This window comes from Saprolegnia parasitica (genome assembly GCF_000151545.1).
Source record: "Saprolegnia parasitica CBS 223.65 unplaced genomic scaffold supercont2.14, whole genome shotgun sequence".
NCBI lineage: Eukaryota > Oomycota > Saprolegniomycetes > Saprolegniales > Saprolegniaceae > Saprolegnia > Saprolegnia parasitica.
Window position 1 is genome coordinate 564922 of NW_012156408.1, and position 23513 is coordinate 588434.

At 59.6% G+C, this 23513-nt stretch overlaps 11 protein-coding genes across 11 annotated transcripts; 7 read left to right on the forward strand and 4 right to left on the reverse strand.

Annotated features, from left to right (window-relative positions):
* Positions 1-595: 595 nt before the first annotated feature.
* Positions 596-1763, forward strand: SPRG_05090 (hypothetical protein). The gene has a single exon (XM_012343599.1). The coding sequence runs from the start codon at positions 636-638 to the stop codon at positions 1686-1688; it is 1053 nt and encodes a 350-aa protein (XP_012198989.1). The 5' UTR covers positions 596-635; the 3' UTR covers positions 1689-1763.
* Positions 1764-2068: 305 nt separating this feature from the next.
* SPRG_05091 (hypothetical protein) lies at positions 2069-5018 on the forward strand. Its single transcript, XM_012343600.1, has 13 exons — positions 2069-2392; positions 2436-2531; positions 2584-2700; positions 2747-2831; positions 2881-3020; positions 3073-3338; positions 3394-3896; positions 3943-4055; positions 4098-4211; positions 4260-4428; positions 4474-4556; positions 4609-4804; positions 4852-5018. Exons 1-13 carry the CDS (start codon positions 2099-2101, stop codon positions 4926-4928), a joined length of 2253 nt encoding a protein of 750 aa, XP_012198990.1. The 5' UTR covers positions 2069-2098; the 3' UTR covers positions 4929-5018.
* A 312-nt stretch (positions 5019-5330) lies between these two features.
* SPRG_05092 (hypothetical protein) lies at positions 5331-6427 on the forward strand. Its single transcript, XM_012343601.1, has 4 exons — positions 5331-5501; positions 5550-5894; positions 5947-6183; positions 6233-6427. The coding sequence occupies exons 1-4, from the start codon at positions 5343-5345 to the stop codon at positions 6335-6337; spliced, it is 846 nt and encodes a 281-aa protein (XP_012198991.1). The 5' UTR covers positions 5331-5342; the 3' UTR covers positions 6338-6427.
* A 5-nt stretch (positions 6428-6432) lies between these two features.
* SPRG_05093 (hypothetical protein) lies at positions 6433-8893 on the reverse strand (the record flags this gene model as incomplete). The annotated part of the gene is made up of 5 exons (XM_012343602.1): positions 8788-8893; positions 7851-8733; positions 7354-7794; positions 7067-7308; positions 6433-7008 (listed from the first exon to the last, which is right to left on the reverse strand). Exons 1-5 carry the CDS (start codon positions 8845-8847, stop codon positions 6433-6435), a joined length of 2202 nt encoding a protein of 733 aa, XP_012198992.1. The 5' UTR covers positions 8848-8893.
* Positions 8894-9044: 151 nt separating this feature from the next.
* On the forward strand, positions 9045-11716 carry SPRG_05094 (hypothetical protein). The gene is made up of 5 exons (XM_012343603.1): positions 9045-9627; positions 9679-9869; positions 9923-10477; positions 10534-11289; positions 11331-11716. Exons 1-5 carry the CDS (start codon positions 9070-9072, stop codon positions 11668-11670), a joined length of 2400 nt encoding a protein of 799 aa, XP_012198993.1. The 5' UTR covers positions 9045-9069; the 3' UTR covers positions 11671-11716.
* A 183-nt stretch (positions 11717-11899) lies between these two features.
* On the reverse strand, positions 11900-13307 carry SPRG_05095 (hypothetical protein; the record flags this gene model as incomplete). Its single annotated transcript, XM_012343604.1, has 3 exons — positions 12811-13307; positions 12028-12769; positions 11900-11969 (listed from the first exon to the last, which is right to left on the reverse strand). Exons 1-3 carry the CDS (start codon positions 13298-13300, stop codon positions 11900-11902), a joined length of 1302 nt encoding a protein of 433 aa, XP_012198994.1. The 5' UTR covers positions 13301-13307.
* A 355-nt stretch (positions 13308-13662) lies between these two features.
* On the forward strand, positions 13663-14972 carry SPRG_05096 (hypothetical protein; the record flags this gene model as incomplete). Its single annotated transcript, XM_012343605.1, has 5 exons — positions 13663-13941; positions 13986-14102; positions 14144-14302; positions 14347-14448; positions 14505-14972. 5 exons carry the CDS (start codon positions 13663-13665, stop codon positions 14970-14972), a joined length of 1125 nt encoding a protein of 374 aa, XP_012198995.1.
* Positions 14973-15141: 169 nt separating this feature from the next.
* SPRG_05097 (hypothetical protein) lies at positions 15142-18042 on the reverse strand. Its single transcript, XM_012343606.1, has 9 exons — positions 17575-18042; positions 17457-17527; positions 17256-17410; positions 17159-17211; positions 16969-17115; positions 16753-16914; positions 15686-16706; positions 15374-15627; positions 15142-15320 (listed from the first exon to the last, which is right to left on the reverse strand). Exons 1-9 carry the CDS (start codon positions 18019-18021, stop codon positions 15186-15188), a joined length of 2445 nt encoding a protein of 814 aa, XP_012198996.1. The 5' UTR covers positions 18022-18042; the 3' UTR covers positions 15142-15185.
* A 396-nt stretch (positions 18043-18438) lies between these two features.
* SPRG_05098 (hypothetical protein) lies at positions 18439-19875 on the forward strand (the record flags this gene model as incomplete). Its single annotated transcript, XM_012343607.1, has 2 exons — positions 18439-19686; positions 19741-19875. The coding sequence occupies 2 exons, from the start codon at positions 18439-18441 to the stop codon at positions 19873-19875; spliced, it is 1383 nt and encodes a 460-aa protein (XP_012198997.1).
* Positions 19876-20184: 309 nt separating this feature from the next.
* On the reverse strand, positions 20185-20770 carry SPRG_05099 (hypothetical protein). The gene has a single exon (XM_012343608.1). The coding sequence runs from the start codon at positions 20742-20744 to the stop codon at positions 20259-20261; it is 486 nt and encodes a 161-aa protein (XP_012198998.1). The 5' UTR covers positions 20745-20770; the 3' UTR covers positions 20185-20258.
* Positions 20771-21361: 591 nt separating this feature from the next.
* SPRG_05100 (hypothetical protein) lies at positions 21362-23477 on the forward strand (the record flags this gene model as incomplete). The annotated part of the gene is made up of 3 exons (XM_012343609.1): positions 21362-21566; positions 21616-22493; positions 22552-23477. Exons 1-3 carry the CDS (start codon positions 21376-21378, stop codon positions 23475-23477), a joined length of 1995 nt encoding a protein of 664 aa, XP_012198999.1. The 5' UTR covers positions 21362-21375.
* Positions 23478-23513: the final 36 nt, after the last annotated feature.

The window sequence follows — 23513 nt, forward strand, 5'->3', positions numbered from 1 at the left end:
ACGAGTTGTCTGATAATGCTACCTGAACGTACCAGCGTGCCTACGTTAGTGGGTTCTACCGAGTGATCAGTCTGACATGCCAAGCTGCTGGTACGTTCAGGTAGCATTATCAGACAACTCGTGCATTGGGTGAGAAAGGAAGTTGCTAAGTCGACTGGCGCTGGTTGGATATCCATTACGATCTCCCACGGGGGGCGTTCCATCGGAACATCTCGACGTCATCTGATACCCTCTGATACGCAGCTGCTTTCGACGTCGGATTTGCATTCAACGACGCCACTGATACAGCTGGCACGTCAACGCGTGCATACGAGGTCTTATGTTTGGTTCCTCGAAACATTGCATCTGAGCCTCCGCAACATGGCATCTGAGACCTCGACATTCTGCATCTGAGACCGACTCAGACGTCCGCCCCGTTCTACGCACCCACGTCGCAGGCCATATTTTTCTAGCCCATGCACGGTGATGTATAGTCTTCGAGCCTACTCGAAAGCCATGGTTACTCTATAATCACGACGCCGAGCCTTTTCACTCAAATCAGACCCTTGGTGCCATCGGCCGTGGGATCCGATCTCGCCAACGCAGCGAAAGCAATCTCACTTTTCCTTTCCCCGTCTTCCCCTCATTACTACAAGATGCAACGCGTGCTTTTCGCTTCGGCACTCGCGGTCTCGGCCGCTGGCTTGGCCATTTCCGAGGACGAGCGGGTGTCCCTGACGGCCGACCTCGACGCGTGGCGCGCCAAGTTTGGTGGCGACGCTAGCCTCCTGCCCCAGGTGTTCAGCATCAACAGCGAAGAGGACGCCAGCGATGCCCTTCTCGCGCGCCTCCACTCGGCCAAGGAGCGCGTCGAGGTGCTCCAGGCCGCCAACCCGAACGCGAGCTTTACGCATGTCGGGCCGTTCGCGCTCTTGAGCCACGAAGAGTTCCAGCGGCGCCTCGGCCGGTCGTTCGGCAAGGCTCGACCCGAACGCGCACTCCGGGTCGAGAGCGTCGACTACGCGGCGCTCGAGGCCGTCGTGGCTGCCGGCTCGGTCGACTGGACGACCTCCACGTGCGTCAACGCGGTCAAGAACCAGGGCAACTGTGGCAGCTGCTGGAGCTTCTCGGCCACGGGCGCGGCCGAGTCGGCGCACTGCATTGCGACTGGGAAGCTCCTCAACCTCTCCGAGCAGCAACTCGTGAGCTGCGACAAGGTCGACGGTCAGCTAGGCTGCGACGGCGGCTACGAGGACAAGGCCATCAACTACATTGCGTCGCGCGGTCAATGCCTCACCAAGGACTACCCGTACACGTCTGGCTCGTCCGGCGCCAACGGCACGTGCAAGAAGACGTGCGTGGCCCAGAAGCTCTCGATCGGCGCTGCAGTCGAGATTGTCGGCGAGGGCCCGCTCACGACCGCGCTCAACACGCAGCCCGTGACGGTCGCCGTCGAGGCCGGCAACGACGTGTGGCAGTACTACAGCGGCGGCGTCGTGACGGCGTGTCCCGGCGCGCAGTCGGACCACGCAGTCATCGCCGTCGGCTACGGCACTACGTCCAGCGGCACCAACTACTTCAAGGTGCGCAACTCGTGGGGCGCGTCGTGGGGCGAGGCTGGCTACATCCGCCTCCAGCGCGGCGTTGGTGGCAAGGGCATGTGCAACGTCGCCGAAATGCCCGCGTACCCCAAGATCGTCAAGGCGTAAGCCAGACCTTTCCTTCCGTCCTTGTATGGACATTCGATGTGTGCTCTCGTCCATGAACCACCCAAAGATTTAAAGCTTCAAAAGTTGTTCCTTTTGTCTCGTTGTCGTTGTGGACTGGAGCGACAATGGCAGCATGAGCTCGTACCCAGCGATAGACAATGCGTTTGTCTCATTTGGAGCGGGCACTGGTGACCGCCACTTACTTGAAAAGTGACGGGTCGGATCTCGCCTCTGCCCTTTGTATACCGTGAACCACATGTTTTCCGACTGGTCTATAATACACCATTGGGGCGAGGACAATTTTGTGCCACAGTTTCGAGCCTTTGCATGGATACTGTCGATCCAGCCGCATGGGATTATCCGGCTTGGATACGACGACGGTTCAAGATTCAACCAGTAAGAGTTGCAGCATGCCACCGCCGTCCAAGGCCGATGAGAGCGTCCGCGTCATGGTGCGCATCCGGCCGATGAGCAGCAAGGAGAAGCAAGACGGCCGGCTCGAGGCGACGGTCGCGAGCTTCGAGCGCGCCGAGGTGACGATCACCAACCCCGCGGCCGCGTCGTCCGAGGCGCCGAAAGCCTTTACGTTCGACGCTGCGTTCGGCTCCAAGTCAACGCAGCAGCAGGTGTACGACACGGCGGCAACCGCGATCGTCGAAGCGGTCATGGACGGCTACAACGGCACCATCTTCGCCTACGGCCAAGTATACCTCCCGTGCGTACACTCGTGCACAAACATGAGTTTAGACGGGCGCCGGCAAGTCGCACACGATGGAGGGCCTGCCCGACCCGCCCGAGATGCGTGGCATCATCCCCAACTCGTTCAAGCACATCTTCGACAAGGCAATTCGAGCTTCTTTCGTGCTCGCTCGCAAACACAGATGCATACACGTAGGTGGCGATCACGAAGAAGAAGCAAATTCTGGTTCGCGCTTCGTACCTCGAGATTTACAACGAGGAAGTCCGGGATCTGCTCTCGAAAGACCCCAAGGCCGGCCTCGACCTCAAAGAGGTATACCATTTAACGCCATTCCTAGCCGATATCGCACGCTATGTAGAATGCCGACTCGGGCGTCTACGTCAAGAACCTCACGGCCCAAGTCGTCAAGGATGCCGCAGAGATCGACGCTGTGATGCGGCAAGGTCGGACGCTCGCTAGGCATCGACCGGCACAGACGCATGCTAAACTTAGGTAACAAAAGCCGAAGCGTCGGCGCGACCAATATGAACCAGACGTCGTCGCGGTCTCACTCGATCTTTACGATTGTCGTCGAGTGTCTCTCGGATGGCATGGACGGCAAGGACCACGTGTGCGTGGGCAAGCTCAACCTCGTATTGTGTTGCGATCGTCTTGTCCATATTCAAGCGCGACGTGGATGGATAGGTCGATTTGGCCGGTAGCGAGCGTCAAAGCAAGACGGGGGCCACCGGCGACCGTCTCCAGGAAGCCAACAAGATTAATCTGTCGCTCTCGGCACTTGGCAACGTGATTTCTGCGCTCGTCGACGGAAAGTCCAAGCACATTCCCTACCGCGACTCGAAGCTCACGCGCCTCTTGCAAGACTCGCTCGGTGGCAACACCAAGACGGTCATGATCGCCAACTGCGGGCCCGCCGACTACAACTACGAAGAGACACTCACGACACTCCGGTAGATGCGTCTATCTCATTTGCATTTAGGAAACCAAGAAATCATGATGGGAAAGGTATGCGAGCCGCGCAAAGCAAATCAAAAACAAACCGAAAATCAACGAAGACCCGAAAGACGCCATGATTCGCGAGTTCCAAGAGGAGATCGAAGCGCTCAAGGCCAAGCTGGCGGCCATTGGCACGGCCGGTCCGTCGGGCGCGATCGTCGACGGCCAAGTCGCCGCGCAAACCGTCTCGCCCGTCGAGATTGTCGAAAAGGTCGTCGAGAAGGTCATCATCGAGAAGGGTATTAGCGAAGAGGAAGCCAAGCGCATTGCAGAGAAAGCCAAGCAAGAGATTGGCGACGTGCGGAAGAAGGCCCAGGACGAGCTCTCGGCGGCTGCCAAAGACAATGCGCTCGCCGAGCACCAGAAGCGTGAGATGGAGCTCAAGCTCGAGATGGAGCGCAAGCAACACGAGGAAATGGAGCGGCAGCAGAAAGCACTCGTGCTTAAGCTGCAGTCGATGGAAGCCAAGCTGCTTGTGGGAAGCGAGATCCTCGACAAAGCCGCGCAGCAAGGTAGGTGGCTCGAGTGTGTTGTCATTTCTTGAATGGTTTGGTGTAGAGGACGAGCTGCGCAAGAAGAAGCTCGAGCTCGAAGAGCGCAAGCACCAAGAGCTCAAGCTTGCGCGGGAGCTCGCCGAGCGTGAAGAGTCCAACCTTATGAAGGAGGAGCAGGTGCGATCGATCAAGAAGAGCAATGAGTAATCACATCTTTAGTACCAATCGCTGCAAGAGGAAGCCGAAGCCAAGACGAAGAAACTCAAAAAGGTCTTCAATAAAGTCAAGGAAGTGCTCGCCGACGTCAAGCAGATGGAGAAGGCACACGCGCGCGTATGCACCGAGTGCTTTGCACGATAGCGCTGACGCCACCAACTGTAGGAGCGCGAAGACTTGCTGGACACAATTCGTGAGCTCACGGCGTCGCTCAAACTCAAAACGCTCGTGCTCGAGTATTTCATGCCACGAGAGGCAGCAACGATGCTCGAAGCCGCGGCCGTCTGGGACGACGAAGAAGACAACTTTACGTTGCCGCACCTCGAACTCGCCGGTACCAACGGTGTTTCTTTTTGAGATTGAGATTCAAACGATATAGGCAATGCACTGCGCCCGCGGCAGCGCCCGGCCTCGGCCAGCGGTCTTCGTCGCCCCGAGACAGCGTCGGAGAAATCCCGCAAGGTTGGCGATCCCCGTCGCACTACAATGACATTATTCAACAATGGGTGCGTAGAAGTACGTGTCGGAGGAGGAAACGCCCGAGATGGAGATTCACATTGAGCGCAACCAGTACCTTATCTACACGTCGGACGAGGAAGGAGACGGGTATGCGCTCGCAGAAGACAAGATCGTGACGAGCCCACCCACCAAAGAACGCCCCAAAACGTCCAAGAAGACGTCGCGCAAGTCGTCTTCCAAAGAGGCATCGAGTAAACCAGCTTCTGTGTACAAGAGTGGCCTTAGTACCTTTGAATAGGCACGTCGTCGGGGGCGTCGACCAAGCGTCCAGAGACGGCCAAGAAGCGGTCGACTGAGAAGAAGGAGAAAGCTTAGTTGATCTCGCACCAACTAGACTCGTTTTCACCACGACCGACGAGGTATTAAGACATACCAGTGCAGCACGAGTCATCATCAAGAGCACCAACATTTCTTGTTGCTCAGTCGAAGCGGTCATGGCATTATTATTGCCTGTAGCACAATGTGCAGATCCGCAGAAGGAATCGCTTTGTCCTGTGTGCACTCTGTCGACGGCCCAGAACCTTTCTGCGTTTCTCGGCAGTGTGCCAGAGACACCAAGTCGCTGGTAGAAAGTCGCACGGCAAGGATCGCGGGACAGAGCGTTGATTGGCCCGCTTTTCCGGATATAGCCGGATAAGAAGGAGTGTGTGCGTTCGGATAATGGCTGGGTTTATAAAGGATCAAATGATGGCTGAGACAGATTCCCAGCCCTGTTTTGCGTTGGACATCATGGGCTTTGGAGCGTTCGTCCGGGACTCGGTGCTGGCGCTGCTCATCCTCTCGGCGAGCGGCCTCGTCGGCTACTTTCGCCGGCGCTGGGCCTACCGCCCGCTGCACAAGTACGGCCTCACGCTTGGCGCCATGCTCGTCGGCGCCGGCGCTTACATGGTACGACGACCACCATCGATTTGGCATGCAACACGATGGCGTGGTTAGTTTCTTCGGTCCAACTCGGGCACGCTAGCAGCGCTCGTGCTTCTCTTCTTGACAATGCTTGGCTTTGCCGCTGGCGACGGCTGCGTCGCCATTGGGCTCACGGGCGGCATCGCGACGGGCAAGAGCACGGTCTCGAAGCGGCTGCGCGAGAAGGGCGCGGTCATCATTGACGCCGACGTGGTTGCGCGCCAGGTCGTCGAGCCCGGCCAGCCGGCGCACCGGGCGATTGTCGCCGCCTTTGGCAAGGACGTCCTCAACGGGGACCGGACGCTGGACCGCGCCAAGCTCGGCAGCCTCGTCTTCAACGACCCGGCCAAGCGCGCGACGCTCAACGCGTGCACCCACGTACGTGCTTGTGTGATTCAAACGATGCGATGCTCATCCCTCTTGTTGTCAGAAACACATCCTCTTGGCCATGTTTTTCGAGCTCCTCTACCTCCGCGTCGTCAAGCGGGCGAAGCTCGTGGTCTTTGACGCGCCGCTGCTCTTTGAGACGCGGATCCTCGAGTACTTTTGCACGCCGATCGTCGTTGTCGCGTGCTCGGAGGCCAACCAGCTCACGCGTCTCATGGCCCGCGACAAGCTCCCGAAGGACCAAGCGACGAAGCGCATCCAAGCGCAGATGCCCCTCGCTGTACAATATGCAATCAGTACGACCTTGCTCATGCACGCTCGTCCCATAGGAGAAAGCTGTCAAAGCCAACATCGTTCTCGACAACGATGGCTCGCCCGAAGCGCTCATCAAGCTCGTCGACGCGACGTACGAGACTCTCAAGCGCGTCTACTGAGCTCCTCTCTTGGTATGCGACGCAAAGGCTCCGCGATGCATCTGTGTGGCTTGAAGCACTGTTTCCAATAAACACTGTTTGTTTGAAAACACGGTTTACTTGAAGACGACGATATCCTGCTTGGAGCGCCGCTGGTGACGCGCCGCCGTGACGTGGTCGTCAATGATGTGCACTGCGCGAAAGCTCTCGCGCTTTAGAACCGGGCTCGTCACGCGGTCGAAGACGTTGCGCGGTGGCGACGCCGCAGGCATCCGCGTCGGGGACGGCAGTAGCGTCCGGAGGTCATGGACGAGGAGTTTTCCTGTCGCCGCGTCAATCTCAGGGACGCCAAACAGTGGATGCTCGTCATCGTCATTGGCATCGTCCGCTGTGTCGTTGGTGCCATGCCGCCACCGCCGGCCGACGCAGCTTCCGACGTCCAGAACGACGACAAGCGACTGGAGCTCCGTCGTGTACGCCGCGTCACTGAGCTTGCCGCAGGCTTCGTCGACGTTGCCGTCGCTGTCGACGAGCGCGCAGATCGCAACGGCTTCGCCGAGTGTCGGGTGGAAGGCGCGGACATGGGTCACGCTCCTCGCCAGCGATTTCGGACTCGTAAAGAGTTCGAGGCCGACGTCGAGGAGCGCACGCCAATGCTGCACATACGACACGTCGCCATTCGAGTACCCGAGCTACAACTCGATGATAGTCGTCATCTGGATCGTACATAATACTAGACGCTTGACTTACCCGGCGGTACGACGTGAGCGATCGGAGACGACGCGCGTCGGGGCGGTCAAAGTCCGGCGACAAAAAGCAGCGCGGTGCGGGGCCAGCGCGCTTGATTGCTGCTTTGAACTGGCGCGGCGCTGCGTGTGGAAGGTATGGCTTGAGCCGCACGGTTTCTGCGTGCAAGAGTTTGAGGGACGCGATTGTGTCACTAGGCTGTAGTGTGGGCGACGGCTGCGGCGCGACCGCAACGTCGTCCAGATCTAGGGGTAAGGCTGAACGACGCGGTCGAAATCGAGGTAACGTACGTGGCAGCACCGGTGGCGAGTCTTCGGCGACAATCGACGTCTGGAACGACGACTGTCTGGCGAGAGGCCGCTGCGTGAGGCTGGGCGGGTTTGCGCCCTGGCTCTTCTGGTGCAGAAATCGCCGGAACTGTCGCTGGACCTTGAGCGTCGCGGTGGTTTTGCCGAGGCCGCGGCGGCCCGACGCAACAATATCGGGAATTGAAGTCGAGAGCACAAGTGCAAAGGCGTCTTTGTACGAGGATTTGAGCTCGCGCAGCGTATAGAGCGGTTTGATCTCGTGGGACGCGTTGCGCCCACGGCGGTAGTCGTCTTCGGCGGCGTTGGCGTTGTGGAGGCAGTAGTGCGAGACCCCCCTGGCGTAGTACAAGGTCGCACGCAGCTTGGCCGCTTTCGCATACGTGAGCGCAAGTGTCGCATAGTCGATGGCCAAGAAGAGATGTCCTATCCACCAACCATTTCTATAGTCTTTTTTTCGACAGACAATCTGTCCATTGTACCGCGTCGGAGGCACAGACTGCAGAGATTGTGCCACAGAGTCGCATACATTTCATCTGCATATGTGGTTGCGGGGCCAAACGACTCGAGCAAAATGCGGGAAAAGAGCTCGGACGACGCGAGGAGGTCGCCTTGCAGCTGGAGGCAGCGCGCGCGGACGAGGTCGAGGTCGCGCGTGGCATACCCCGTCGGTCGCGCTTGCAACTGCTGGATTTTCGAGAGCGCGGTGAGTGCATCATTGAAGCACTCGTTGGCAGATAAGATTTGGAAATGCGTAAAGAGGCGATCGACGTAGATCTGGTTGTCAAGCGGACCAAACTGGATACCATGGCGGAGGTTGACGGTCGCGAGCATCTCGAGAGGTCGTTCCTTGACGCCTTGCATGAAGAGCGCGGTCGCATAGTTGATGACGAGGAGCACGTCGCCCATGTTCTCAAGATAGGACAATGCGAGCTTGTACGTCTCGGTCGCTTGGTGCAAGTGGAAGACGCAGCAGTGGTGCGGCCGCGGGTGGCGCAGCATGAGATGGTAGTGCGCGTGGCCGAGCACTTGGTAGAAGCGCCACCCGCCCCGCTCGTCGTGCATCAAGCTCACTTGCTCCAGAAGCACGACGGCCCAGAGTTTCGATCCGTCCTGCTCGGCGTACCGATACCCCAACTCGATGCGCAAGGCGACGTTGGTCGGGGCCGCCAGCAGCTGCTCCTCGATTTCAAACGTCGGTGCACGGGCCGCGACCTTGGCGCAGAGCGCACTGCAGCTAGCGCGTCGTGCTTTTGAGAGTGCGACGCGCTTCTGGAAGCCCGAGGAGGCGCCAACCGATGCCGTGTCGCACTTGGGGCTGAGTTCAAAGGTTGGCAGCGTCATCGTGCGCAGGAGCACCCGCGGCTACAGTATCCAGAAGATTGGCGTTGATAGCTTGATAGATAGAAGGCACGATACCTTGGTGGGCGATGCGGACCGCGGCGCAATGACGGGCAGCGTCGTCACGACCGACTCCATGCGCGCGTACTTTCCAAATTTAGTACCACGCGTGTTTAGTCGATCGAGCGACTAGCAGTTGAAACGGTGCCGATGCCCGTGTTTCTGGATGGGCCGTTTCAGAACCTCTGTAAATACATACATTGGACTGGCCCACGGGCTGGATACAAACAATACATATAAAGACCCGCCGAAATGTAGACTATTAGTCGTTTAGTCGACAGTTGTATTAACTTGAAACCGATGAACCAGCGGGCAGCCGCCATGGCCGTCGGCGAGGCCCTCGGCGAAGCTTACGCCGAGTCGCGCCGGCCATCGGTCTCGCTCGAGCCCGAGGTGACCCAGCCGCGCCGTCGCTCGACGGCCGCGTCCGACAAGACCGACGCCTCCCGGCCCTCCGAGGACGTGTCGGCCCAAGCGCTCGAAGCGAGCCTGCGCTTCTCGAGCATCCTCCTCGAAGGCTCGGGTTCGCCCACCAAGAAGCAGCAACGGCTTGATCCAGCTACGGTGGACACACTCCGCGCGAGCGCCGATGGCATGCCCCTCGGTGCGCTCTCCAAAAGCGAGGCCGAGTACGACTTTGCGATCGTGCTCAAGCCGACGCGACCCGACGACAACGCCGTCGCTCGCCACGTGGCGCCGGCGACGAACCTCCGGGCTTTCTACCGCAAGCATCCCCAGCAGGCCAAGGTCGAGCTGCTTCGACGCCTGCACGCCGCGGGGCTCCAGACCAAAAAGCTACGAGCGCTCGACGGGAAGCAGACGCTCATCAAGGTCAAGGCGCCCGGCCACGTCCTCGAGGTGCATATTCCTTCTTCCACTCATCCATATGTCCATACGCGATGTAAGTAGCTCGGCGCCGAGAAGATGCGGCTCAAGAAGCGGCGGCAAGTCGACCTCATGTGGGTCGAGTTTGCCGCCGACGTCCGCGAGACCTTTCAAGATTTCCGCAACGGCGACATGCATTTTTTAGATTCAGAGAAGCAGAGCATCGTGCACAACCTCCTTACCACCGACGACGGCGCGGGCCTCAACGAGCACAGGTATCTATCTATCGATCGATCGATCGAACATGTTCTTGCTTACACATGCCTAGCGATCTCTTGCCCATCATTGAGCAAATGCTGCCACTGCACAAGGCCAATTTGGACCTTCTGCGCACGCACTGGGTCTGCTACTGGCGCCCGTCGTCGCCGTCGTCCGTCCCCGTCGCCGCACGGACGCTGTACCGCATATTGCGCTACGCTCTCGACCAGCCATTGGATCTGGTTGCAGAGTACTTTGGCGAGCACGTCGCGTTCTACTTTGCGTGGGTCCAGCTCTACACGCGTTGGCTCGTGCTGCCGACAGTTGTGGGCATCTACCTCTTCTACTGCCAAGTCGCGACCAAGTCCCTCGACCAGCCGTTCGCGCCGTATTATGCGCTCTTCATGGCGCTCTGGGCGTCTGGCTTTCTGCTCGCGTGGAAGCGCCAAGCCAACTCGCTCGCGTACCGCTGGGGCGTGCTGGGCTACGAGGACGAAGAGGTGCTTCGCCCCGCGTACCACAAAGGCGGTCTCCACCGCTGGCTCAAGTACGCGGTCACGTACACCGTCGTGCTCGCCGCGATCGCCCTCGTGCTCGCGCTCATGTACTATGCCTTCACGACGCGGTATGTCACCATGACATGTCACTGCATAATGATGATGACGCATGTTGCGATGACAGCGACGCGCTCGCCGAAGAGTCGCTCGCGCTCCAAGCCAACTTGACGCACATTGCGCTCAATTGGTCCAACCTCTCGGAGCTGCATGCACTCGCGAACGCCAAGTTCTGGGTCTTCGTGCTCTTGACGCCGATGCTCTACGGTCTCTGCATCCCGATGCTCGATCTCTTGTTCACGCTGCTCGCGACGCGCATGACCGAGTGGGAGAACCACAAGACCGCGTCGGCCTTCCAGAGCGCGCTCATCCTCAAGGTCTTCCCGTTCCGCTTCGTGCACGTGTTTGCGACCTTGTACTACTACGCGTTTGCGGCCGGCAACGACCTCTTGCGGGTCGCGATCCAGCTCGCGACCTTTATGCTCTCGGGTCAAATGTGGCACAACGTCGTCAAGACCGGCGTGCCGCTGCTGCGACGCGTGATCCGGCATCGCAGGAAGAGCCAGGCGACGGCCAAGCTCCTGCGCGCGTCGCCTTTCTTTCGGACGACCGCACCGACGGCTGTCCATCGACAGTGCATTCGCCTCGAGCAAGCGTCGTCCTTGGTCTGGGACGAAAGCCAATTGGACAAGTACGACCCGTTCGACGACTACACCGAGATGCTCATCCAGTTTGGCTACGTGAGCTTCTTCTCGATTGCATTTCCCCTCGCGCCATTGCTCGCGTTGGTCAACAACCTCATCGCTCTGCGCGCCGACGCGTTCAAGCTCTGCCACACCAAGCAGCGCCCGATCGCGCGCAAAGCCAGCGGCATTGGGATCTGGTACTTCACGCCCAGACGACTTGTCGCTGAATCACAATTAGGTTGCCCGTGCTCCAGGCCATGTCGATTCTGGCCGTCCTCACCAACTGCCTCCACGTGGCCTTTACAACCACGCAGATGGAGCGCATGGCCCCAACCATTTCGCCCGCCCAAAAGGTGTGGGTCGTCTTCGCCGCGGAGCACTCGGTGCTTCTGCTGCAAGTGGCCATTGCGTGCGCGGTGCCGTCCATGACCAAGGACGTCAAAGCCAGTGTACGCGCCGAGAAGGCGATGCTCAAGAACGCCAGCGCCAAGGCCGTCGCGGCGCGGCTGGCGTGTGCGACGATCGAGGACGACGACGACGGCAACGACTCGGACACGCCCGAGAAGAGCGCCTTGTAAGATTGCAACATGCATCGGCATCGCTGGTCGTAGAGCTCTGTGTGGAGACACGTTGACCTTGAGCCTAGAACGCTGATGCCGGCGCTCACTTGGCCACCCGACGTTTTCGTCCGTGTGGTGCTGGGAGAGGCGTGAGTTCCTCGGAGAAGAATGGAGAGGCGTTGGGGCCAAGCGACAAAAAACTGCGTGTTTCTATCCTGTAGTGCACTGTCTGGTCGTCGCCATGCGTTTACCGCTTCTGGCTGCAGCACGGCCCGACGTACTTGGCATTCGAGTCGGCCAGTTCCTGGAGCTTGAAGCTACACGCACGCAACACAACATTAAACCACGACCAAGAACGATGCAATAGTGTAGTACGTGTCCAGCTTGGGGTCGCACGCGCTGTGCACCCACATCTCGCACGCGTCGCAGCAGATAAAGTCGTTGACATCGTCGTCTTCGTACACCACGTTGCACACCGGGCAGTACTGGCCGATCGCGCGGAGCTCGCGCTCGCGGGCGGTCTCGGTCTTGATCGCCTTGGCCTTGGGCGCCACGCTGTGGTCCCGCGCACGCTTCTTGGACGACCGCTTGCGCTCGTCGTCCGTGTCGTGGGGCGACAGGACGTCGGCGACCGGCGACGGTGGCGGCGAGCTGCTGGCGCTCTTCTTGGCCTTTTTCTTCTTCTTTTTCGACGATTTTTTGGCCGATTTCTTGCGCTTCTTGTCGTCCGAGCTCTCGCCGTTCTCGTCGGGCTCGACGACGTCGTGGACGAGGTTCGCCGCCACCGGAGAGGCGGCCACGATAGGTACTTCGACGACCGGCGCGACGACGACCGGCGCCGGCGCAGCCTTGACCTTCTGGGCGACCTTGTCTTCCTTGAGCTTCTCCTTGCGCTTCTTGGCCGCGAGCTGCGCGCGTGACTTGATGGGGCACGTGCGCTTGACGTAGCAGTTCAAACACACGTCGTCCTTCTTGAGGTACACGAGCTGTGCGTCGGGGCTTGGGTCGGCTCTCTTGGCGTCCACTTGCCGCCACAACGCCGAGACCTTGGTCGTGCAGTCGACGCAGACGCGCTCGTAGCTGTACGCGAGCCGCTCTTCGTCGAGCTGGGCGGGGTCTTGTCGGGCACCTTGCGCTTTCGCCCACCGCCACGCCCACCGCCCTGTTTGGGCATACTCTTGAGCGCAAACTCCTTTGGTGGCCACGACCGGTCGCGCACAAACTCGGGGCGAATGATCTCGCCATCTTCGTTGCGGGCAGCGTACATGCACGTGTGCGTCGCGTGCTCGTCGTGGCGGGCGTGCGCGCGCTCGAGGCGGAAGCACTCGCGCCGCTGGATCTCCATGAGCGCGTCGATGCGCCGGATCGCGGGCGTCGTGAATGCTGGCGGTAGTGTCGCATCGAGGCTGCGTTGGCGCTGTGCCTGGTGCACGTACGCGGCCGCTTCAATGGCCCGGAGGTGGCGCAACCGCTCGTACGCCCGAGAGGTGCCCCATGTGGACGGAAAGATGCACTCGACGTCGACCGGCGCGCAGCGCGGGGCCGACCTCTCGTCGCGCGTCGGCGAGGCCATCGCGGGCGGCGGCGGCGACGCGCATGCAATTGCCTCGGCCGAAATCGTCGATTGCTCGGCCTGCGTCTCTGACATTTTGAATAAAAACACGTTGGGTTTTGTATGGCCCTGCGTTTGAGGTGCCCGAGAAGGATAAACGCACGCACCTTGAATTCCGTCAAAGCGTTCTCGCGGGCTTGAAACAGCGCCACCAGCGGTCCCGCCGTGTCTCGCCCCTGGAAATACGAGTAGCTACCTTGGGGCTCCGCCGCAGCGTGGCGACAGAAGGCTATCACAATTATACGCCAGCTTGGATTCAATGGATGTTACCACCTAAAGTTGGGTGTTTTTAAACTCAGGCGCACCGATGAAGAGCCGTTTTGGATACCGGTTCCCATACAAAGAGCAAGTGCTACCGGATTCTAGCTCCAGGCGATCCTGGTCAAGACAGAGCAAGCATGGCGGACGGTGGCGTCTACAGAGTCCTCTTTGACTATAGCGCCTTTGCGGCATCGGGCAGCAACGGACGCAGCCCCGAAGACGACGAGGCCCGCGTCCAGTGGATCGTGTGGTTCGTCTCGGGGCTCTTTGTGCTGCTCGCGATCTTCACCTCCATGCGGCTCATCCGCAACCACCTCCGCCACTTTACCAAGCCGCTCATCCAGCGCAAGATCATTGGCATCCTCTGGATGGTGCCGATCTATGCGACCGACTCATGGCTCTCCTTGCGTTTCCGGGTACGCGCACGACTGCTCTCGCCATCACGCTCATGTTCTTGTAGTCGTACGCATTGATCTTTGATATGCTGCGCGACTGCTACGAGGCCTACGTGATCTACCTCTTCCTTGCGCTCATGATCGCATACCTCGGCGACGGCAGTGACGAGCGTGTCATTGCGGTGCGTGTGCCTTCGCTGGACGTCCATGTCACGAGTGTTAGATTTTGCGTACGCTGCCCGACCTCCCGCATCCGTTTCCGCTCAACCATTGCTACAAGCCCATCAAGATGGGCAAGGCGTTTCTTCGCGACTGCAAGATGGCTGCGATGCAGTTCGTCGTGCTCAAGCCACTCACGACCTTTCTCGCCATTGTCCTCGAGGTACCATCGAATGCCTTCTCGACGAGCGACGGAGTTCCTACTAGCACTATGGACTGTACGACGAAGGCCACTTTACCATCTCACGAGGCTACCTCTACCTCTCGCTCGTGCTCAACTGCAGCGTCACGTACGCCTTCTACTACCTCGTGCTGTTTACCTTGCGCTCGGGACGCACCTCCGGCCGTACAACCCCGTGCCCAAGTTCCTGTGCGTCAAAGCCGTGCTCTTCCTGAGCTATTGGCAGAGCGTCGTGCTCGCATTCCTCTCGCGCTTTGAGATCATCCACGAAATCGGGTCCTGGACCACCGACGACGTGACGACCGGCATCCAAAATGTGCTCATTTGCTTTGAAATGTGCATCATTGCGATCGTCCACAACTACGCCTTTCCGTACGAGGGCTACCAGGACCTCATTGCTGCGTCCGACACGTCGTCGTCGTCGACATCGCTGCTCCGCGACAATTTGTTTTCCGAAAATTTTGCCATCGACGATGCGCTCCGCGACTTTAACGAAGTCATGCCGATCGTGCTCCCGTCCAAGTTCAAACCGTCGGCCAACGTCCAGCGAGAAAAGAAAAAGGTCTTAACGGCCACGCCGCCGACGCGACCGCGGCCGCCGCCATCGACGCCATCGACGGCTCTCGACCTCGATCGCGGCTGGAAGCTATGATGGATGATGGATGCTATTGTGCCGTTTGAATCAACGACCAGTGTTTTGAGTGTGCTGGAAACGAGCAACAACCCTGCTGTGGCGTTTTCTCATCTCCACAAGGACGCAGGCGTTGGCTTGTCCGCTGACGTAAGAGGGTCGAATGGACGAGGCTTGAACACAAACCAAATGGGAAGAGAAACCATGTGCTGCGGATACGAATGGTAGAGCCAACTAGTGCACGATCGACTTGTCTTTGGCGATTTTGAAATCTTGGAGGTCGTCTTGCCCCGTGAGTTCAAGTCCCTTGTCGTTCGCGAGGTGCAGCATACAAATAAAGTAGAAGGACACGGTCACATTGCGAGGCACCTAAGGACACACATGACATCATGCCGCGTCTTCTCCAGCGACGAGCAACGTACGTTTGGAGCCACGTCATGCACCATGTCTTCAAACGAAACCACATCGTCCACGTGGAGCTTGGCCGCCGACGCCGAAAGCTCGTCCATTGCAGCATCTTCCTTCGTCTCTTCTTCGTCGTCATTGCTCTCGACATGGAAGGGCAGCGTCGACCAAATGCTTTCCTTGAGCTTCTTGACGTCCACGCGCTTGGCGAACTTTTCATACGTAATGTTGATCTTGTCGACAACGCGGTCGGCTTGGAGCAGCCCAGAAACTATCCGAATATTACCTCGATAAATATCCCCATGTCGTACTATCCAAGATACGTGTACCGTTGTAGTCGTCGGCTGGGTTAAAATCCTCGGCGCCGCCGCCAAAGTCAATCCCGTCATCGTCGTCGTTGTCGTTGGGTGCGTGGTCGTTCGAGAGCACGGGCGTCCGACCAAACGACATGGCCGCGACCGTCGACGCGCTGCTCTTGTGGCTCATCATCAACGCCGGCGCCTGCGCAAAGATCTTTGACTGCGGCCGCGTAAACAGCTGGTAAAACCCCGAGAGCTGCACGTGGAGGTCCACGGGGTACACGAGCTTGGCGGCTTCCAGCTCGTACCGCTTGCACATCGTGACCGTGAGCGTCAACGCCGTCTTGGACTTGGGCTTCTTCAAGGCTGCCGCCATGTCGTACTCGGTGGCCGTAAACGTAAACGCTTCCTTCTTGCGCGACTTGTCCGACGGCTTGGCCGAGGCTTTCGCCGATGCTTTCGCCGACGGCTTGGCCGATGCCCGGACACCACGCAGCTTGAGCTTCCAGTGGGACGGCCCCGCCCAATTTTTGAGCGTCTTGACGTCGAAAAAAGAGTACTCATCATTTTTGTCGCCGCCCACCGAGCGCATGAGCGCGCTCTCGAGCATGTGCTGGTGCTGGTCGTCAATGTCGTCCATTGGCGGATGATGCTCCACCGCCGCTTCAATCTCTGGCTGTTCGTCGTCTTCGTCGTCTTCGACGTCGTCAAAGTTGAGCGGCTTGGCGACCGTCTCGTCCTGCTCTTCGTCGTCGGGCACGGCGGTTGCCACCGACGCGGGATCGATCGGTGCCGGTGCCGGCGTCGGGGCGTACTCGGACGGCGCATAATCATCGTCGTTGTCGTCGTCGTCGGCGCCGATGCCCATGTCGTAGTCGTCGTCCATCATCGACTCGTTGGCGTTGGGGAGCAGCGTCATGCGGCGCGGGCGACTCTCTTGCGACGCCGCAATGTCGAGGCGGGGCACCGTCACCTTCTTTTCGAAAAAATCGTGGTTCATGCTCTTGAGCTGGTCATAGAAATGCTCAAGCTTCGGGCAAATTTCTTGTTCCTACGCAATCCGCTGTAGGTTACATAAAATGACACGGCAAGGACACCTCTGCCAGCGTCGGCTCGGCGCGCAAGCGCTTCGCCAAGCTCGAAATGTTGATGAGCGGCTTGGCCTCGACCTTGTCGGCAAGAGCCGTCGGCTCGACTTTTTCGGGTACAGCCTGCACGTTACTCGAGTCGAGCATGATCTTGCAGCCGTCATGGACGCTCTACGCATTGGGTGATCGATGGACGACTGCGGATATACGACAAGAGGGGCGTACGAGGTTGACGAGAAGCATGCCCTTCGCGCCACCTTCGTCAAAGGCCTGCGACATCTTCTGGAAGAGCGGGTCGACTTGGAACTCGAGGTCCACCGACTTCATGTTGATATTGTTCATATTGGACTCGGTCGTGTTGCCCGTCGTGAGCTAGACATGTATCAATCTTTCAAACGCAGTATTTAGAACGTACTTTCTTGGTGGCCTGGCGGCGCTGGGACGCCCCGTCGTCGTCGCCGTCGTCGTCTGTACAAGGGACGTGCGGGTGGCCAGAGAGAGAAGCGTTTTACCTGGCACGTCGTCGCCGCGCGTGAGGTTCTCGAGCACCTTGAACGACGAGTTCCACGTGTCATCGACGCGATACGAATAGATCTTGACGCTGGCGTCGAGCGTGCAGCTGGCCTTTTGAAAGTTGTACGTGTCGGTCGAGTCTTCGTCCTCTTGCCTGTCACTGCTTGAGACACAGGTAGATGAGACGCCACGTGCAGTACCGCTTCTCGACGAGGATGTCGTCAATGTGGTCGATCAGGTGGAGCGAGAACGCGTTCTTCGAGTTGATTTTCTACATCGCCACATCATTGTAAGGTCGGGAGCATGCCAAGAACGTACGTTTTCCGACGACATTTGGATGATCTTTGAGTACATGTCGGCGACGTACTGCTTCGTCTTGGTCACAGGCGTTAGCGATTTCCGGCGAGAGAGCGACCCCTTGATGCGCATGCGGCGACGAGCCATGGCCTCTTCCGTCTGCGTGGCGTCGCGCGGCTCGTTGGGCGTCGCGGCCGGTGTCACAAACGCGCTCTCTTCGGAGGCAGTATAGTCTTCGTTGGCCGGCGGCGCCATGGCGTTGTTGTCGTCTTCGGCCTCGTCGTCGGTCGAGTCCATCGGCTGCGCTCGGAGCGGCTTGCTCTTCTTCGAGCGCATCGTGATGCCACGGACGTCGTCCTCTTCGTCGTCGTCGTCGGTCTCATGGCCCCCCTTGGCCTTCTTGCGGGCCTCGGCCGGCGGCTCGGGCGTCCTGTCCCGGCGCTGTCGCTTGTCTCCGCCCTTGGCCATTGCGCTGCCGCTAAAGTTCACTCGAACTACCCGAAAGACCTACGGATACGGAGGTTTGAAAATTCGAGATTATCCGGATAGATCCTAATTTCGGGAGGATTTGCCTCAAATCAGGGCCGTCGCCTGGCTCACCACCATACGCACGTGAAAATCATTTCACACGCTTCAACGCTCCGCCATATAGCAGCACATCAGTCTACTCAGTATCAATGGAGACCTCTCGGCAAGCGTGTCGGCAAGACTCCCACTGCAAGCTCGATAGATCGTCGATAGGACCGTGCTTTGAACCCTCGTTGCCACCTTCTTTATCGTCGTCGTCGACAGGCCCGTGGGCCGATGGTATTTTTCACATCATCTGGTGTGTGAAATGTAGATCTGGTTTCCCGCGGCTGGAAAGGCCACAGTTTGAACCTTCCGATGGCATCCGCGACCGAGACTACCGGCCTCGTTCGCCATGCGTCGGAGCAGACGATGGCGGTGCCACGCCCGCGCTTCTCGCCTTGGGGCCTGCTCATCGGAGTCCCGCTGCTGCTAAGCCTTGGCTGGTTCGCCGCCGAGTGGTGGCAATCCCCCGCCGCAGCCTTTGTCTGCGACCCACACGTCGTGCAGTCGTCCGGCTACATGCACGTCGCGCCGCAGACGCAGTACTTCTACTACTTCTTTGAGTCGCGCGATCGCCCAGAGTCCGACCCGCTCGTGCTCTGGCTCAATGGCGGGCCCGGGTCCTCAAGCATGCTCGGGCTCTTCCTCGAGAACGGACCGTGCCTTGTCCAGAGCGATGGCCGCCTCGCGTACAACGAGTATGCGTGGAATACACGTGCCAACGTCATCTACGTCGACCAGCCTGCGTCGGTCGGTCTCTCGTTGGGCCCGCTGAGCGCGCCGATGGCTATTGGGCCCAACATGCTGCAGTTCTTGCGCGGCTTCTTCGCCTTGCACCCGGACCTCGCGCGCCGACCGCTGTACCTCACGGGCGAAAGCTACGCCGGGCATTACATTCCTGCGATTGCAACGACGCTCTTGTCGGCCAACGAGAGCGCTATCAACCTCCAAGGCATCGCGATCGGGAACGGGCTCACCGACACGGACATCCAGGCGCAGCACCAGCTCGATATGGTAAACAACCAGTACAACGTGACGCTTGTGCCGTCGTCGCACCTGGCCGAGCTGCAAGCCATGGCGCATGACGTGACCACGCGCATCCGCGCCTGCCGGACGGCCAAGAACGACTCGGTCTGCGAAGACGCGGCGCTCGCCTTCATCACGTTTCAGGGCTCGATGGAGAGCTATGCGCCGACCCGCAACAGCCTCGACATTCGCCAAGAGTGCATCGACGACGTGTGCGAAGCGCCCATGAAGGCGGTAGCGACGTTCCTCAACCGCCCGGACGTCCAGGCGCAGCTTGGGCTACCATCTCCTGTCGTCTACCGCAGCGACAACCCTAAGTACATGGAGCCCTTCCTCATCGACATTGTCACCAACTATGCGCATCATGTGGAAGCAATCTTGGCGGCCAACGTGCCCGTCCTCTTGTATGCGGGCGACGCCGACCTCCAATGCAATTGGCAGTCGATTGACGCGTGGTCCTCGGCCATGAAGTGGGCGCAGACCTCCGGCTACAACAAGACGACGCTGCAGCCCTACCTCGCCGCCGACGGCCGCACGGTAGACTGACGCGATCCATGCATGCATCCTTACTATCCGCCTCCTCTGCTCTAGGTCGGCCAAGTTCGCGCCCATGACCTCCTCACCTTTGTACGCATCTTCGACGCAGGCCACCTCGTGCCGTCGGCACAGCCCCAAGTCTCGCTCGAGTTGCTCAACACCTTCCTCGCCCGCGCGTCGTTCGTCTAGTCGATTGTCTCGCGGAATCGACTAAACTGCTTACCATATACCGGTAGTCTTGGCCACGACCAATGACTTTTACCCCGGACTTGGCTTCATGCCGATGGTTCGCGCCCTCCATGGACATGCTGTGATGGGTTGCAGGGTGGGCGACAAGAGTGGTGAGATGGATGCCACACGCATTGTGGCGCGTTGCGTGGACGACTGGCCTTTAACTGCGTGGGATTGTGGGATTGTGGTCATCTTGTAGAGCCGTGCACGTGCCACCCCCATCTCCGCGCTCGTCTCATTGCGTCCTCGCCGACGCCACGCCGGGTTCTTGGGCAAGACACTTGATCGATCCAAAATAAATTCAAACGTGTTACCATTTTGCGTGCGGCAGGCGACAGCGCTTACTCCTCCGGCCACTTGTTCTCGTCGCGAATGAACTTTTCCTCTTCGGGCGTAAAGGGCTGTTCAATGTTGAACGTCTCGCGGATCTGGTCGGGCGTCTTGCCAAAGATGATGCCCGAGACCTTGGCGCACGAGAGCTCGAGGAGGCTCTTGATGTCGAGGTAGTTGGCCGCGAGGATGAGCTCAAAGATCATCTCGTACGGTACGTCAATAAAGTCGAGGTCCCACTTTTCGACCACGTCCTCGAACTTGGTCTTGATCGGCTTTGGGATCTCCTTCATTGGCGTCGCATGGTGGTAGTTGATAAACTCAATGACCTTTTGCAGCACCGGCGTCTTGACGTTGGGCAGCGGGATCTCCTGGCCGTCTTCGCAGTCGTCCTCAAGCTGCTCCTTGACGAGCTGGCTCATGAGGGCCACGTCCAGGGCCACCTCGAAGCTCTCGCCCTCGGCCGAGATCAGCTGCACCTTCTTCTCCGAGCCCATTGTTCGTTGGCGGAAATCCGAAAATGACGCTCAGGGGACCATACCATCCGGATCAAAACCCCCGAAAACACATTTTTCAGAGGATACAAACACCAAGTGCAGTGGCCGCGAACGACCAGCACTCTCACTGTCCTGCGCGCCGTTGTGTCCGGGAGAGCTGTCGTAGGGAGAGACGTTGCTGGCTCTTCGATGGGACGAATGCAAAGCTGCGATGTGATATAAGACTTGACAAATGGATTAGATGGCGAGCCTCGAAGCAGGGGTGAATAATATGTGCCTCGAAGTGGACAAAGCACAGTGCAAAGCGACGGGGCACAACCCGCGTCAGTGCTGAGCTTGCCACCGCCACCGCTTGCAGATGCGGCCGTCGATGGACAAGAACCTTTCAGCGTTTTCAATACAGTGTTTTTTATGGCTGAAACTCACGCGGTTGGGATTCTGAACGAGACGACATCCTCGTCGCCCATCGCAACCGAGCCGCGCGCTGGCAGTGACCGTATGCGATATGAGAGGTGTGGAGTGGACAGGATCCTGTATGAAAAAATATAATATAATGACGATGTTTTGTGACAGTATATCCAAATTTACAGGTATCCTCCGGATACATTCAAGTCCAAGGATTTACCCGCGGATGCTGACCGTGCTCTGGCTCGTGGCCGTGGCCGTCGAGGCTGCGACGTCGCCGGCGTTCCGAGCGCATGGCCCATGGACGCCAAGTAGACGAGCTCTCTCCGAGGACGAGCGTGTGACGTGGTGGGTCGGTGTCAAGGCGGCGCGGCCATACGCCCTCGACGACGCGTTCACAAATGTCACAACACCATCGTGCGTACCTTGACCGCACGGAGCGGCCGTCCTCATGCCAATCGCGTAGACACCCCCGCTTCATGCGCTACCTGAGTCGAGCCGCCGTCGATGCGCTCACGCAGCCCGAAGCCGCGGCGCTGCCTGCGCTCACGACGTGGCTAGGCAAGCTCAACACGACGTACTCGGCGGCGTCCAACCTCCTCGTCGTCGAAAGCTCAATTCTCGAGCTCGAAGCGCTTCTCAACACGACATTGACCGAGTTTGCTGCGTCTGGCTCGCACCGCGTCGTCAAGGCAACGACGCCCATTCACGTCCCCGAGGTCGTCGCCGCCTACGTTGACTTTGTCAGCGTAACGTTGCCTGCGTCCTCCATCGTTCCTAGCGCTACCGACGCAACGGCCACCCTCCATCCATCGCGCCGCCTCGATGCGAAGACCTTGATCACACCCACAGTGCTGCGGGGCCTGTACCACGTCCCCGCCGACCTCGTCGTGACGGACCCGCAGGCGACGCAGAGCTTCGCCGTCTTCTGTGACGCGTCCTACTCGGAAACCGACTTGACCGACTTCAACGAGACTATGGGCACGCCTCGCGCGCAATTGGCCCAGCGCGGCAACCGACCCAACGACCCGCGTTCGCCGCATGCTGAGCCGTCGCTGGACGTCCAGTACCTCACGGCCATGGCGCCGCTCGCGACCACGTACGCTTGGCTCATGCGCGGGCGCAACCCGTTCTCGGCGCTGGACGAGCCTTTTGTCGCGTGGGCCGACGACGTTCTCTCGCGGTCGTCGCCTCCGCTCGTGCACTCGATTAGCTACGCCGACGACGAGCGCCACTTGGCCGCCACGGCGCCCAACTACCTCCGCAGTCTCGACCGCCTCCTCCAGAAAATGGCGCTCCGCGGCCTGACCGTGATCGTTGCAAGCGGCGACGACGGTGCCATGGGTATTACGTCATGCTGCTGCATCTATCCACGACCGGGCGTTGATGCTTTCTTCCGTAGGTCTGCGACACCGCCAGCGCAACCTGTCCCTGGCAATAGCATGTTCACAGGGTGGGCCGCAATGGCCAGCGTCCAGTCCGTACGTGACGTCGGTGGGGGCCACGATGCTGCTCGATGGCGCCGAGACCGTGTGCATGGCCGACCACGGCGGTCGCATCACGTCCGGTGGCGGCTTCTCGTCCGTGTACGCGCAGCCCGCGTACCAAGCACGGGCGCTGGCGTCGTATATCGCCAGGGCGCCAGTGCCAACGACGTATGCGAACCTCTCGGGTCGCGGGTACCCGGATGTGTCGGCGATCGGGGCGCACTACCGCGTCCGTGTCCACGGCAAGTGGCGATCGATCAGTGGCACGTCGGCGTCGACGCCGGTGCTAGCGGCCATGGTCACGCTCTGGAACGACGCGCGACTGCGAGCGGGCAAGTCGCCCGTCGGCTTCCTCAACGCCCTTCTCTATCGGTTCCCCGCCAAAGACGCGTTTTTCGACATCACCGTAGGTGACAACCGCGCGGGCAAACTCCTAAAGGACAATGCGCCCCGGTGTCCGCACGGCTTTGACGCGACGCGGGGGTGGGACGCTGCGACGGGCCTCGGGGCGCCGCGATTCCATGCGCTCCTTCCGCTCGTATTGCACGCCGAAGACGTCTTGCGGGGCAACTTGACGGCGCTGACGATCCCGTCGGTCGTCAACGACACCCGCACGTCCCTCTTGGCAGCGACCAAGTCGTCGGTCATTCAGTCAGTCGTCAAGTCGGTCGTCACGTCCATGGGCGCCACGTCGTGGCTGCGGGGCGCAGGCATCTTTGGCGGCACCCTCGCGCTGCTGGTCTGTCTCGCGACGGCCTTCATGACGCTCTGCGTCAAGCTCTGCAGACGCCGGCCGGCGCGCTCCGAGAAGGTGCCCGACGGCCACGACACGACGCTGTAAGCAAACACACTAATAGTACAACAATAGAGACGCGTT